The 14,704-nt window shown below is 29.5% G+C and overlaps 2 protein-coding genes across 6 annotated transcripts; one reads left to right on the top strand and one right to left on the bottom strand.

The window, feature by feature from the left end:
• Positions 1-45: 45 nt before the first annotated feature.
• On the bottom strand, positions 46-5,079 carry LOC131670647 (leucine-zipper-like transcriptional regulator 1). 5 transcript variants are annotated; one of them, XM_058946404.1, is made up of 12 exons: positions 4,756-5,079; positions 4,370-4,678; positions 4,171-4,285; positions 3,926-4,092; positions 3,649-3,850; positions 3,215-3,574; positions 2,703-3,141; positions 2,453-2,631; positions 2,102-2,386; positions 1,833-1,948; positions 1,594-1,785; positions 46-1,510 (listed from the first exon to the last, which is right to left on the bottom strand). In XM_058946404.1, exons 1-11 carry the CDS (start codon positions 4,860-4,862, stop codon positions 1,677-1,679), a joined length of 2,388 nt encoding a protein of 795 aa, XP_058802387.1. In that variant the 5' UTR covers positions 4,863-5,079; the 3' UTR covers positions 46-1,510; positions 1,594-1,676. The 5 variants fall into 5 exon arrangements, with proteins under 5 accessions (XP_058802387.1, XP_058802386.1, XP_058802388.1 ...); XM_058946403.1 differs by having other exon boundaries at positions 1,599-1,785; XM_058946405.1 differs by having other exon boundaries at positions 1,599-1,762.
• Positions 5,080-7,124: 2,045 nt separating this feature from the next.
• On the top strand, positions 7,125-10,361 carry LOC131670673 (uncharacterized). The gene is made up of 9 exons (XM_058946457.1): positions 7,125-7,301; positions 7,381-7,475; positions 7,545-7,721; positions 7,785-8,002; positions 8,084-8,301; positions 8,372-8,619; positions 8,683-8,874; positions 9,776-9,952; positions 10,328-10,361. Exons 1-9 carry the CDS (start codon positions 7,125-7,127, stop codon positions 10,359-10,361), a joined length of 1,536 nt encoding a protein of 511 aa, XP_058802440.1.
• Positions 10,362-14,704: the final 4,343 nt, after the last annotated feature.

Here is a 14,704-nt window from a genome sequence, read left to right as displayed (position 1 = left end):
TTTTGATTGGAAAAGTAGGTGAGTAAATGACACGTTGTTTGGCAAGTCAATATATATTTTTATTTTAGATTTTCTTCTTTGCATAAACAGGTATACTGCAATTTTATAATTTACATAACTGTACTTAATTCAGACAAATTTTGTCCATCTGCTTTGTAAGATCAAATAAATACGTTTTATAGCGAATTTCCATTATTTCCAATAATTAAGTTCTTTTATTTTCCATTTTATTATAATACCAACATTTTATAAATAATTTATATCACATCTAGTAACGACGATATTCCAAGTCTATAGGTATAGTTCGTACTCTATCGAACTTGTGTTTATATAATTTCAATGTATTGCATGTGACACAATTAGCTCATTCAATTAATTACAAATTACTACGATAAGATTACAAGTATTTAAAGCTTATCAGCAAAAGCATCACAGCCAGATTCTAATTATATCTGAATTCCTACAAGTTTCAATACTAATTATTATTCATTTCTAAAAATAAAAAAAATAAACTTTGAATATTTGTCTAAAATGTTTATCGAAGAAAAAAATTTGATATGTAAATGAATTGTCAATATTATTTCATTGAGTCTTATTTTCCAACTATGATAATTTAAAATAAGTAATATATTTATTATTTGCGATTGGTTAATCAACAGTTCCCTTATTTAATAATAAGAACGATATTTTTAACATAAATATCACGCAACAAATAAACAAATGTGAACGTCAATGACAATATTTGTATATTTTTCTTTTTTATATAAATGTCTATTATAGAACTTCCTACAAAAGTTCAACGTTATAAAATAAATTATTTGATACTGAAGAATAACTGATGGCCGATTAGATTCGTTAGTAAATATCTTATTCTATTTTGAATGTTTTTCAAATTTCTTACGGTATAAAAAAATTTCTTAATATTAATCTTATTCAATCTATATTCTGGTGTTTGTTGACTGGTTTAATTAAAATTAAAAATGGTTTTTTAAGAATGGAAGTGAAAATAATTAAAAACTTTGGGCTCAATCGTAGTTTTACATAAAGCTCTTCTCAATCATATTTTCAAACATGTAAAAAAATTAAAATATTCACAGAGCGATTAAGCAAAATTCAAATCATATGAAAATACGTTAATTAACAGAAACTTATATGAATAATTTAAAAATATACTGTTCATGTATTTAGTAATTAAAAAATATTGTTTGCATCAGGTCATGGAGCAAGAATTAACTATAAAATAGTCTATAGAAATAAAAATCTACTCATAAAAACAACTTTTTAATACCCAAATCAGGCAAGGCATAAAATGTGCGACGTAGTGTTGACTGTCTTTCGGAGCACCTCTGTGCGCTGAGTGATCGCTTATCTCTTAGAAGTTGACGTTTGGCATCATTGAGGATAGAACTATGTGGCATCCGTAAAGTTTCCTCCTGGGCAGACACAAAGCAGTTTGATAATGGTGCCGCGTGGTCCAAGTAGTAATCATCCACGAACAAAATCGTTCGGCCTATAAAGGTGAAATTTACTCGACACAAATCCTGTTAAATGAGAGAAATTTTATTTAAGAATTTTCAGTATACATAATAATACATTACGATATAAATGCACAAAGTAGATTTCGGCACTCGCTGTGCTCGTGTGGGAGATACCTATATGCACACGAGTATCGTATATTATTTTCCTAAAAAGTTACACAATGCAGCGGCAATTGAGAGAATGTAGTAAGCATAGGGCGACGGAGTTTGGAACGTAGACGTATCTAAAGTTCGTGTTTCGTGCAAGCTATTAGAAAAATTATTGAAAAATAACTAACTAAATAAATGACTAACCTGGAAGGCTGGAGGAGTAAACACTTTCCATTCGCGAGGACGAGGTTGACTCGTGAACGAGATACGTCAGCATTCACTAGACATATCCTGGCAAGTTCGTGCTTCGCCGTTTGAATCTGCGATTGATTCGATAACATCTAGTAAAAGTTCCTTACTCAAGTTCTTCAATTTTGGTAATCGTACAACCTTTTCACAAAAAATTAATTCCATGGTAAATTGCATAGTAAAACTCAGAGCCAGTATTTAACTTTTAAACATAGCTCAAGTACCTTGTTTAGATGATGAACTATCAAATTTAAAGCGTATTTCTTGATGTCTACAGCTTGCATTCTATCGGCGGCTTCTAATATTTGTATAACATTTTCAAACGTGACATTCATCTCTAAATTCTGCTTGCAAAAAGCCTGCAGACGATTGTTCGTAAAACCATAGAAAACGGGGACTGTAAAGAGATAAAGGGAGTCTTCAGGAGGCATGCAAACGTCAGCATAGTAAATGTATCGTAAAAGCGAGCCGAATGATTCTGAAGATGGAACCATTTCTCCTATTTGTATCTAAAATGGAAAAAATGATTTGGCTTGTTTCAGAAGATAGTTTTCTTTTGGACTAAATATACTTACGTTTACTGTATTATTTTCTGGCATAAACGAGCGGAATAGTCCTTCGAAATAACTACAACGAGCAGCCAATACAGCTTTGTGTGCTGGAATCGGTACTCCATCAAGAAGTAAAGTGATATCACAAAATTCTTGTCCAATGCCCTTAAGAAAAGCTTGCATATCTTGTTCAAGCGTCGTTCCTAACGTTTTTACAATTATTTACTATTTCATAACTTAAAAATTTTATTTAAAACGAATATTTTTTACATACCTGTGTCAGATCCAAAATCATAAAGTTTCACATTATTTTTTGTCTGCGGCGACTGCTTCCTTCTAATAATTTCAACCATTAGCGGTTGATCTAATGACTCGAATTCTTGACTCATGACAATTTGGTTATAGTTACTATCCTTAACTATAAAGCCAAGATATAACTCTTTGATAAAATGTAATCTCAGCTGAGCGGCATTATGTAGTGCTTCAAGAACGTTAGCATGATTTATTGTAGCCTCAAGATAATGAACACAAAGCTGCTCCAAACGTTTCATGTTGAATTGTACAGCTAAACGATACACATCCATCATTAACAAAACTATTCTGTTGCTCAAAATATCTTCATTTTTGGACTTCTTCGTCGGATCGATACGGTCGGTGTAGATATAGTTTAATACCATATCAAATGCCTCCGGTAAAGCATCTATTAATTTAACCTGCAATAAGAAAATAAAATATTATGCATTTGATTTTTGCATGCTTCAAAGATAGAATAAGTAAAAAACGTACTTGCAACATAGGCAAATCTTTGGTGGGAACCTTGTCGTTTCCGAATTTTTTCTCCAAATGTTCCCTTTGTTTATGCTTTGCTTCTCTGATTCTTTGTCTGAGAAACTTAGAACGAGCGGAAACCATGGCAATATGCGCTGGAATCTTTGTCTGATTGTCCCCGACAATAAACTCAACATCACAAAATAAACGCGAATTTAAAATTCGACCGAAATCATCATGGAGAGTGCACTTAGGATACGACGAAAATTGAAAGCGATACATTTCACCGGATCGAACGTTATTATCAACTGTACCGCCAAAGATGAACATTGCCTCGTATAAGACTGCACCTGCATGAAAAAGACGTCCTGACGGGATCTAGATAATATTATAGAATTTGCGATTAAAATACTCTAATGAGAACGTAAAATTTCTATCAGCAATAAACTTACTTCACTTTCGGTAGATGGAGTGACAATTTGCCAAGTTTGTGTATCAAGATCATAACAATGAAGATCATTAGGTAGTGTAGAGTCTGCAGTACCTCCAAAAACGTAAAGATGCCTATCAAAACTGACCATTGTGTGACCATAACGACGTGCTGGCGGAGGAGGAGCACCTCGTAAAATATGTTCAGTAGAAATGCGCGACCACCTAAATCAAAAATAAATTGTTATGAAGCAATTTCTTATTACTGAGTTTTTATTTTCAAAATTTGTTTAGTTTAACCTTTTTTCTTTAAAATGAAATTGGAAGAGGCTATTGGTAATTTTAGCACCACTTTGTCCACTAAATACAAACATAGATTCCCTTGCCACAGCTACTGGAAAGTTACAGCAAGTAGGTGGACAATCACCAGATTGTGTAACTTTTTCCCAAACTTTAGCATCAGTAGACTACAAAATAAATTAGACATGTGAAAGAAACTTTTTACTTGCAATTCCTCAAAAAGAAAATATTGCCAGAATACATACATTTAATGAGATAGTCCACATATCATTCAGTCGAGCATTACCATCGTACCCAGCAAATATCCATAATTTGTTGTCATACACAGCTGCTCCATGAGCAGATCTAGCAACTGGTGTCCTAAAATATAATATCAAATTATTAATTTTAATAACATAATTCTCTACATACTTTTGAAAAATAGACTAAATCCTTGTTACTTACTTTCCAAAAAATTTCCACTCAGTCCATTGACCAGTTTGGAATTTGTACTCAAATAAGTCATTTTTATTAGTAAGATTAGAATTAGAATGTATGTCTCCAGTGTATCCACCAAAAACAAACATAGATGAGCCATGCACAACAGCAGAATGATGATATCTAGATGCAGGTGGAGTTCCTGTTGCAAATGCTCTACCCCATGATTTTTCTTTAACATCAAAACGTAGTAGATCATTTAACATACGCTTGCCATTATCACCACCAAACACATATATTGCATCTTTATAAGCAACTACAGTATGTTTACTGCGCCTGTGAAATCGTTTAATTCTTTTAGTAAATAGTGGCCCAAATAAATAATAACGGAATACATAAATTTATGTATTTACCTAGCCCCAACAAATTCATCACACTCTGGCATTCGCTGCCATCGATGAACAGTCTCAAAGGGCCCAAAATCAAGTGTTAAGCATTCTGGAGCAGCGACATTATCCATCGTGATTGATTGAATAGTTCTGAATGAAAAAGTATCGTAGTACAAAGATTTTCGACTCGTCGTTAAAATTATAGTTAGAAAGCAGCATGATAATTCGTGACAGTAGACATATTTCCGGTTGCATTCTTATCAGATGTACTCGTTACGAGAAAGAGGTACAACCTTCATGGCTTGTTGCAGCATGTAAAACAATTATCGGTGTGCAAAAATTTTGACATCTTGCAAGTCAGAATGGGACTGTCTATCACAGCGCACGCGTAACAAGAGTTTGTTAATGTGCGCAAGGAAAATCGATTCTTGGAGAGACAAAGACAGACGATTCAATGCCCATTCATCCCGGATTGACTAGTAGAGCGCCCTCTAGTTTAGCAAGGCGGCAGGTTCAGATCAGGTTTGAAAAAACTCTAAAGCGCATTCTCCGATTCTTATCACTGCTCATTCTCTCCCTGGGTTTCTCTATTTGTTGCCAACTCCCTAGTTCCGCTCGTGCAAGCAACTGCCGACTGAGACCTTTTTCATTCATACATATATTAAGCTTCATCAACCTAGCAACCAAAATTGTTGAATAATTGTATAATAAATTGTTTTCAAAAAGATTTTCAATACATATTCTAAAAATACCACCCATAAATTCTTTCGTCTGTTTGTTAAAAAGATATTCAACAAGAATGTGGTTACGAATTAAGATTTGTAAAGTTTTTTCTCCAGTAAAAAGTAGTTTTTTTAATTTTGAAAATACCCTGCCAATGCTCGTAATTCTCTCATTCTATAAATATGTTTCTTTTTTTGATAGCTCTTCTGAAAACCAATAAAAAAATCAACCAATTATTTCGTATAGTTCAGTGCTTGGAAACGATAAAGTGACTGTGCATTCACAGAATTTATTGAATCTCAAAGTTTCCGTTAACGGCGGAACCGCTTGTTCTGTTGTTTTAAATATTTAAATCTTAATTTGCAACCACATTATTATTGAATATCTGTTTGATAAATAGATAAGAGTATTTCCAAGTGGTATTTTCGGAACGAGCATTGAAAATCCTTTTGAAAACAATTTTTTATACAATTTGTCAACAATTTTGATTGCTAGATTGATACATCATGCTGAGCTCACCAACTGAACTGTCTAAGGCAAGTAATAATACTGACTGTCAAGCCTCACTGACGACTCCAGTCCATTTTAAATATTTTAGCACTTATCCTTTGTTAGATAATATTTAATTTAAAATAATTTACATCGTAAAAATGAAAAGTAATAATTTCATTGTAAATTACTTGTATTGATGAATCGGATTGTTGAATATCACTGAATAATCAAATCCAACACAATTTGTGCGAAAAAAAAAATTTAGGTCAACGCCATATATGACGTCGTCGAGTAAATTGCTTTGCATAATCGTCACTTGCCTGTTTCATGTTCTCTGATACTATGTCCATTATAAAGGTGTTATGATTTTGTTTGTACCATCGTGATTACTTATTTTTAGGATTGAATTATTAACACATTTGAAAAAACAAGTTACTCATCGTAAACTTATTACATTCAATAATATAATTTATTTTGTATGATTGACAGAAAAATTATGAAAGTTAACGGATTCAAGTAACATTTAGTAATTATTAAATTGTTGTAATAATTATCAATTTAATTACTTATTGAACAGATTCAGTAAAAGTCAGTGTTATTTAACAAAACAATATAACAGAAATATCATTTATCGAAAAAGAAAATTTTTAAAAATTCTTAAAAGAAAAAAAAGCTGTTAAGAATATAGTTGTATTTATTTAACAAAATGTTTTTAATTACATAAGATGTTATAAATTATAACTACAACAATTAAATTGCTAACACATGTATTTATTTACATAAATAATTGTTATCTTGTATACATGCGAAATAAGATTTTAGTTATGATTAACGTGAAACACGGATCAATTCTGTAACGTCATGCAAAAAAGCTATTATAAAAGTAATGACACAAATATGCATATCACCTAAATCTTAACATGTAAATCTATAAATCGCATAGGCATAACGAATAATAGTCATTTAACATTAGATAATCACGTTGCATATTGGTTGTAATAGTGCTACCATAGCAAATCGTATTTTTTAATAAATAAATATTATATTTCTCCGTATTAGAAAGCTTTAAGCGAGACAAATTTCTGTCGTGTAATACTTTATTGCAGAAACATTATTGACTAATTAAAATTACAGAATAAATAATAATAATGAAATTAATTATCTTGATTTTTATTTCAATGATAAAAGAGATATATGGCATGAATGGCATTATTTGGGATAAAAAAAATAAAAGTTTTGTACCAATTTCTACTATTAAATCTTATAAAACGTTACAAAATGAAAAGTTGCGAGAAAGCCGACGAATAGAAACATACAAATTTAACGGTGAAAATATTTATTTCTTATATTTTAATGTAAGGTAATTCATTATTAATGAATTTTTTAGGTTCAGTATTTGGAATCTGGTAAACTAAATATTTTTGTTAATTACAGGATAAAGATGTGTTTCAATTTTATAATCATGATAAACAAGTTACTGGGGTTTGTGGTGAATTGTGGACTATGATGTCCGAATTGTTGAATTTCACGTAAGATTTCACAGCTTTGTATGACACTTTATAAATTTAATTCGCATGAAAAATAGAATGTGTTTAAAGGATGGTATTAATCAAGACTGACGTGAGAACTTTAGGCTCAAAATATGATCCTAATGGTAATTTTACTGGTCTGTTAGGATTAATGCAACAGGGTAATTTCACGATTATACCAAGGATGGAAGCCTACATTACACGATTAGAAGTGGTTGATTTTACGAGTGCTCTATGGAAAGAACAGTAAGATAGGTTGATGACTTTTTGAACATAATTTTCATATTTCATGAATAACGTTTGTTACAGTTATAGAATATTCATAAGACCGAATTATCAATTCAAAATTACTTGGATGTTACAACTTTTTCCTGCGAAATTTTGGTTGCTTATCATAATTTTCTACATACTTCTATCGATCCTGAGCATAGTATCACAAAAAATGATAGGTGATGCAAATTCATATAAATTAATAGCATCACTTCAAGATCATTTTTTTTATGTCTTTGGTGCCTTTTGTAATCAAGGTGATATGCTCGTCAAATCTATAAATACGTAAAAATTATTACACAATTTGTTAGACTTCTTCGAATTACTCGAAATTTCAGGCGAAATACTCTATATTGTTCAAAATAATTCAAAAATTCTATCATTCTGTATTAGTATGTTTTCTTGGATGATTATGATAAGTTTTAACTCACAACTTATTATTTATATCACTGAAACAGTTGTCATAAAACCGTTTGTTGACTTAGAAACTCTTTTGCATACTACTGATTATATAGTTCTTGCAGAAAAGAATTCAGTTGCATACATTGCCTTTACGGTACTACTAAATATTGGTGATATCTCGCTAATTTAATTAAATATAATTATATTAATATAAAATTTTCCAGAAAAATTTAAAACCCATTTATACCAAAATAAAAGAAGCTGGTCGAATTCATTATTATTCAAGTTACGAACACATATGGGATTTAACTTGTGATAATAAGAGAAGATTTGCTGTACTTCAAAGTGAACATATAAAGGTGGATAGCAATGTGTATTGTTCACTTTATCCTATTGGGCCTGAATTTTTCAAAACTTGGGTTGTAGCAGGAATAGCGAAAAATTTTCCATATAAGAAAACAATTAACCATAGGTACGTAGCTTGTTTATAAAATTTTTCTCAAACTACTGTTCAGTTTTGACATATTCATTCCAGTATAATAAAATTCTACGAGTATGGCATTATTAATGTTTTAATGTCCCGTTGGCTTCGGATGAGGTCTGATAATACAATGAATGTAACTAACTTGTTTTCTCCTATAACTTTATATCAAGTATATTTGCCGATCGGTATATATTTATTTGGACTTTGTACGTCGATTATAATTCTAATAATAGAAAGTATTATTTATACTACGCAGCAAAAATTGAAATAAAGTGATAATTCCAAAACATTATTGTAGAAATAACATTGAATTGATTACTCTTGATTTTTACATGAGCAAATGATCGTGGGTATTTTTAAGAAGAATATATAAAGCTTCGTTTTTCTTCTAATATTCCATGAAGTTTCCTTATCTTTTGAAAAATGTTCAGTCCTGATAGAAAAAATACTATAATCCATTAATGAGAACGATAAAATAACAAAGAAATATAGCCCATTATCCGTGGTTTCTTATTAATTTTTATGGAAGATAATGAACTGATCGATAAAAAATAAAATACAATACCGCGATGCTTGATTGATGCCGGAACCTTGTGAATATATTGACCATTTAGTTTATCAACTTCATTGCTTGATGAAAAAGTAATTGAGAAAAGTTTTGCTGTTTGGTATTTAAAAAAATATTCGTTTCCTGAATCAATAAGAATGTTTGATAATCTTACGTTCATGATTTTCGTTGCAATTCAGCCTATTTATTGTCTGAATGGTATGATATGGAACAATAAATTAGAAAAATTCATTCCTATTTTTGACATACCGTCTTTTCAACGAGTACACGCACCATTATTAGTGCAGTCTTACAGATTAGAAACACATAATTTTCATAAGGAACCTGTTCGCCTTCTATTTCATCAAGTGAGTTGTTATTTCATTATTTTCATACGTAATTATTAAAACTTACTTATTTGATTTCATTCAACAGGAACGCGGTATCATTAGTTCTTATGACAATAACAAAAAAATCAAAGGATTTATTGGAGAAGTGTACACTTTTCTTTCTGAATATGCAAATTTTACGTCAGCTAAATTTACCACTAATAATTATCATATAATATGTAATATTTATTACTCTCATACTTTTCAGGATGATTTTAAAAGGTGTACCCGAGAAGCGAGTAGGAATAAGACCGAAATTAACGTCGGGCTATAATGGGCTTTTAAGATACATTGAACAAAATAGCTCTGACGTTATTGTAAAAATAGAAATATACCCACAAAATTTAGACGTTGTTGATTTTCTTTTACCTCTTTGGAATGATCGGTAACTTATATTATTGTAATCATTCTTATAACATTTCTTATAACTGTTCTTATAACGCTTTCAAACTTTGCAGTTTTAGACTCTTTGCCCAATTATCATATCATGACAATGCATTTTGGATGGTTCATATATTAGAGTATGACGTTTGGATAGCTGTTCTGATCATTTATTTATTATTTTTATCAATCAGTATTTCTACTACGAGTATTATTTCTAAACATAATACAGATAAATATTTTATAAAATATCTCTTAGAATATATTTTTTACTATCTCGGAATTTTATGCCAAAGAAGTAATATTTCACTAATCTTTTATTTCTAGAAAAGTTCTTGAATATAAATAACTGATACATCTAATTTTTTTATAATTTTAGGTTTTCACATACTGCAAATCCAAAAGACATCTAGAATTTTAAATAGTTGCGCATGTCTCTTTTCCACATTCATTTTAGCTTTTTATAGTGCGAAAGTTTTGTACTTGATGGCTCATAAATCTCCTTTTCAACCATTCAGTAGCTTAGAAACATTGTATAGTAAAACTGATTATGTAGTTTTAGCAGAAAAAGATTCAGTAGTACACCTAACATACGAATATTTGCTTATTTATGCGGTAATGAAAACATTCAATTTTTCAATACTTTAAATAGGACCATTTTGTACCCTCGTCTTATAATTACATTTTATCTTACAGGATTATTTTCCGAATGATTCATTGCGTCCTTTAATGAAATATAAACGAATAAAATTTTTACCGAACCGTGACCTTATGTATTCTGTAGGCTGCAACATCCAAAAACACTATGTTTTATTCGAAAGTCAATATCTCAAACGAAGTGTAAAAAAATATGGCTGTGAATTTGCTCCAATGGGAGAAACATATTACAATACCTGGATCGCAGGAGGTACAAGAAAAAATTTTATTTACAAGAGAACATTTGATAGAGGGTTAGAAAACATTTATTTCACAATATTAAAAATATTGTTAACTCTTTTAAACAAATTTTATCTAATTATTTTATAGTATTTTGAAACTTTTTGAGTCGGGTATTTTAAATGGAATGAAAAACCGATTGATTGGTTTAAAGAAAGTTAATTTTCAAGAAGCATACGAGCCAATTAATTTTAATAAAATAAATACTATTCTCTATATATTTGTTATGGGAATGATAGCATCAATTATACTGTTGGTAATTGAAGGAATTTATTCTTTCTTTAAAAATAAAAAATATAAGATAATATGGATAAAGATACTAATTTTATTCAATTCAATAAACCTCAAGAACTAAAAGAGTTTCATTGTAGAAAAAATAAGTATAAATGCTTTCTTTGTAGACAATGACAATTAATCATAGATAAGAAGAAGTATATATAAGTATTTATCAAACTAATTATTAGTCTTCATGTACAATTAAACTAAGTAATCTTAATTTTAAAAAATCAATAAATATAGCATTATATTAATATTTCAATAGTTCGTTTACCCCGAATAAATTTTGCAAATGATCTTTATCTAATTAAATTTATCTCCGCTATATTTTTACGTCAATTCAGTACGTTTTATTCACTAATTTGCATTTACATTTTGTATACCGACTTTAATTTGTAATCGGAACTAAATACTGAACAAGAGATGTTCACAACAAGACCAATTTATCTTTATAATAGATTTTATTTTCCACTAGCAATATTTGTCGATTAAAAAAATTAGAATTTTTTCAATTTTTTCTTCTTAATAACCAAGTTTAACTTATATTTCTAATGATACTATAATATCGGGTGAATATTTGTATATGTTTTTATTTTCTCTTTTATCTCTTTTAGTCCAAGGATTGAGAATCCTTATCTCTACAGTAAGTATATAAGTTTATCTTGTACTATAAGTTTTTACAGTTTTAGATTACGTTTTGATTAATGTTGATATTAACAATATAATATATGTATGTTAGAGTTTTATACAATTTTCATCATTAAAAAGATATTTTTTAAATCATGCAACAATGCATATAAGGTTATCTTCAGAGATTTGATTTAAACTTTTTTAAGGTGCATATAGATTTCAAAACTAATCGTGCTTCCACAGTCAATTAAAAAACAATCTTTGTACTCTTCAAATAATTCGGAATAAAGAATATAAATAATAACATAACGTTGAATAACGATTGCAGATACTAATTTAAAAGTTTGAAGAGATTATTAGGCCAATCTTGGAAATATGTTATACTGCAGAGAAAATCGCTAAAACTAAAAGGAGCGATCTTGATTTCTAAATTTCTGCGCACATCTAGTAAGTAGTATTGCAATATCACCTTGTCATATGGCATACTTCGTGTTCATATATTGCAATTTTAGAGATGATTTAAACAATTTCGGATTTTCGTTTAAGGAAATTTTAAATTAATACGAAATTTCGATTTCGTGTTAATTTTATATAGGACGTTGACAATGATCAATCTTTAAGGTTCTCAATAATAGCCAAAAGATTAACATTTTACTAATTCGAGACATGATGTACTTTATAAGTTGCAACTCCAAAAAATACTATGCATTGTTAGATAGCGAATATTTAAAATGAATTATAGCAAAGTATGACTCTCAATTTTTTGCCATGGATGATTTATATATGCATTCCTGGATTACAGTTAGTATTTGGAAAAATTTTACGTACAAGCGATTTCATTGCGTAATTACATACAATGAAATTTTTTGTACAAGTCAAAGATTATTAAAATTTAATAAAAATCATTTTATTTTACGAATAAAGACATTTTGTTTTCAGTATTTTTAAATTTTCTAAATTAGGTACACCGAATGGTTTACAAGAGCGATTACTTGGATTGAAAAAATTTTATATCCAAAATCCATACCAGCCAATTAATCTAAATAAAATAAATACTGATCTTGTGATATTTTTGTTATAGGAACGCAGGAATATTAATTATATTTTTAGCAATAGAAGGAATTCATTATTATTTAAAATGCAGAGACAGATTAAGAAATGCCAATCAAGGTGAGAACAAAATTGACTTATCTGTGAAAATGATTTCATATTTTAGTAGTCTAAACTAATAAATTTGTAGTTTTTGGATGTAGCTAATGAAAACGCTTATAGTCTGTTTATAATTTCTCTTGAATCACATATCATCCCAATGAATTATAAAACGGCGCAAAAAATACAATCGCATCATTATGTTTAGAGGATAAATGGGCCAATGACAATTCATAATGTCATTGTTATTGCTTCAGTAATAACATTGCGCATATATTGACAATCTAAACATCAAACTTATTGACAAAAAAATTTGTTGACGAGAATCCATATGGTAATCAAACTTGTTTTCTCAAATACTATGCCGAGCAATCGATTTATCACATTCGCTTTATTCAGGATATGGACACGTGAATCCACTCGTGTTTGTAGTCACGTAGACCATCGAATTCTTCAACCGGTTTTCGTAAACCGCTGGACCATTTAAAAACTCACAAAATATATATATACGGAATCTAACAGTATTCATCATTTCTCTAGTCACCGTAATTAAAAATTCTCTGTCTCGAAAAATTAGTATTTTTTATTGTAAGACTAGATTCTATACAAGTCGGTATCTGTCGTTAAGTCACGTGTGAATAAAAACTTATAATTAAATAATCTGATTCTACATAAATGTTGTACTAAGTGTTTGGTACATTTCACATTTGTTTTTCTCATAAAATATATCAATTTCTTCTTGAAAAATGATTCTTGATTATATCACTACGTAGTTCGTGAATTTATATTACTTAAAATGATGGAAAATTTAATAGTGAGTGAAAATATAAAAATTAAAACACATGAAAGAAAAATTCCTAGATTAAGCTAAATTTTTTTGGCATGTGGACAATTGTGCACGGTCTTATTGAACACATAAACTATTGTACATAGTAACACGGCGCAAATTAGCGTGTATCAATACTTGCGCTATGTTACTGTGCACAATAATGTATATGTGTAATAAAACCGTGCATAATTGTCCGCACGGTTTTATTTTTCCTAGAAATAGAATATAATATATGTGCATTGTGCATTTTTCGTTTTGGATATTTTAAAAGTGTTTCTAAATATATTATCTAAATTATTAGGAATATATTATCTTATTTATACAAATTTTTACGATTGATTAAGTAAATTTCTTTTTCCAAAGCTCTCTATATATAAGAATGAAATTTTTTCATTGTAGAAGATATTACACACAAAATAAAAAATGTATGCTTCACTTTTCTCAAATTAAGAGCGTTGATGGTAATGTAACAAAAACATATATTTTGTTTTATTGTAGCGAAGTATTTCTTTTTTTATTTCTATTCGAATATAATCGAGCTAAAAGCATAGCTTTTATAGGAAAGGAAACTCAAGAAATACATTTTTATGGTTTTTTTATTAATTTTTCAAATTCAGCGCCGCAAACATAAACGTAAACATAAACGAATAAAATATTCAAATCCGAGGTATTTGAAAGTCATTGCAATTTTGTGGCGTCAAACATATATAAAATAGAATACTTTCAGGAATGTCTTATAAATCCATAGAGTCGATCAGCTTACCAAATATTCGCCAAGGAAGATTAATACGTGTTTCATATTTCACATTTTCAAAATAGAAGATCTCTAATACCTTATACAAGACGCTAAAGATACGACGAAACTCACGCGAGCAGATCACGTAGGCCAATCAATTACACATGAGTTTTTTCTGTAAGTCATGTAAATAAGGTTAC

The sequence above is a fragment of the Phymastichus coffea genome, unplaced genomic scaffold, assembly GCF_024137745.1.
Source record: "Phymastichus coffea isolate CEN01 unplaced genomic scaffold, Cenicafe_Pcof_1.1 PCOF00113, whole genome shotgun sequence".
NCBI classification, from domain to species: Eukaryota; Metazoa; Arthropoda; class Insecta; order Hymenoptera; family Eulophidae; genus Phymastichus; species Phymastichus coffea.
This window is presented reverse-complemented; position numbering and strand designations above follow the sequence as displayed.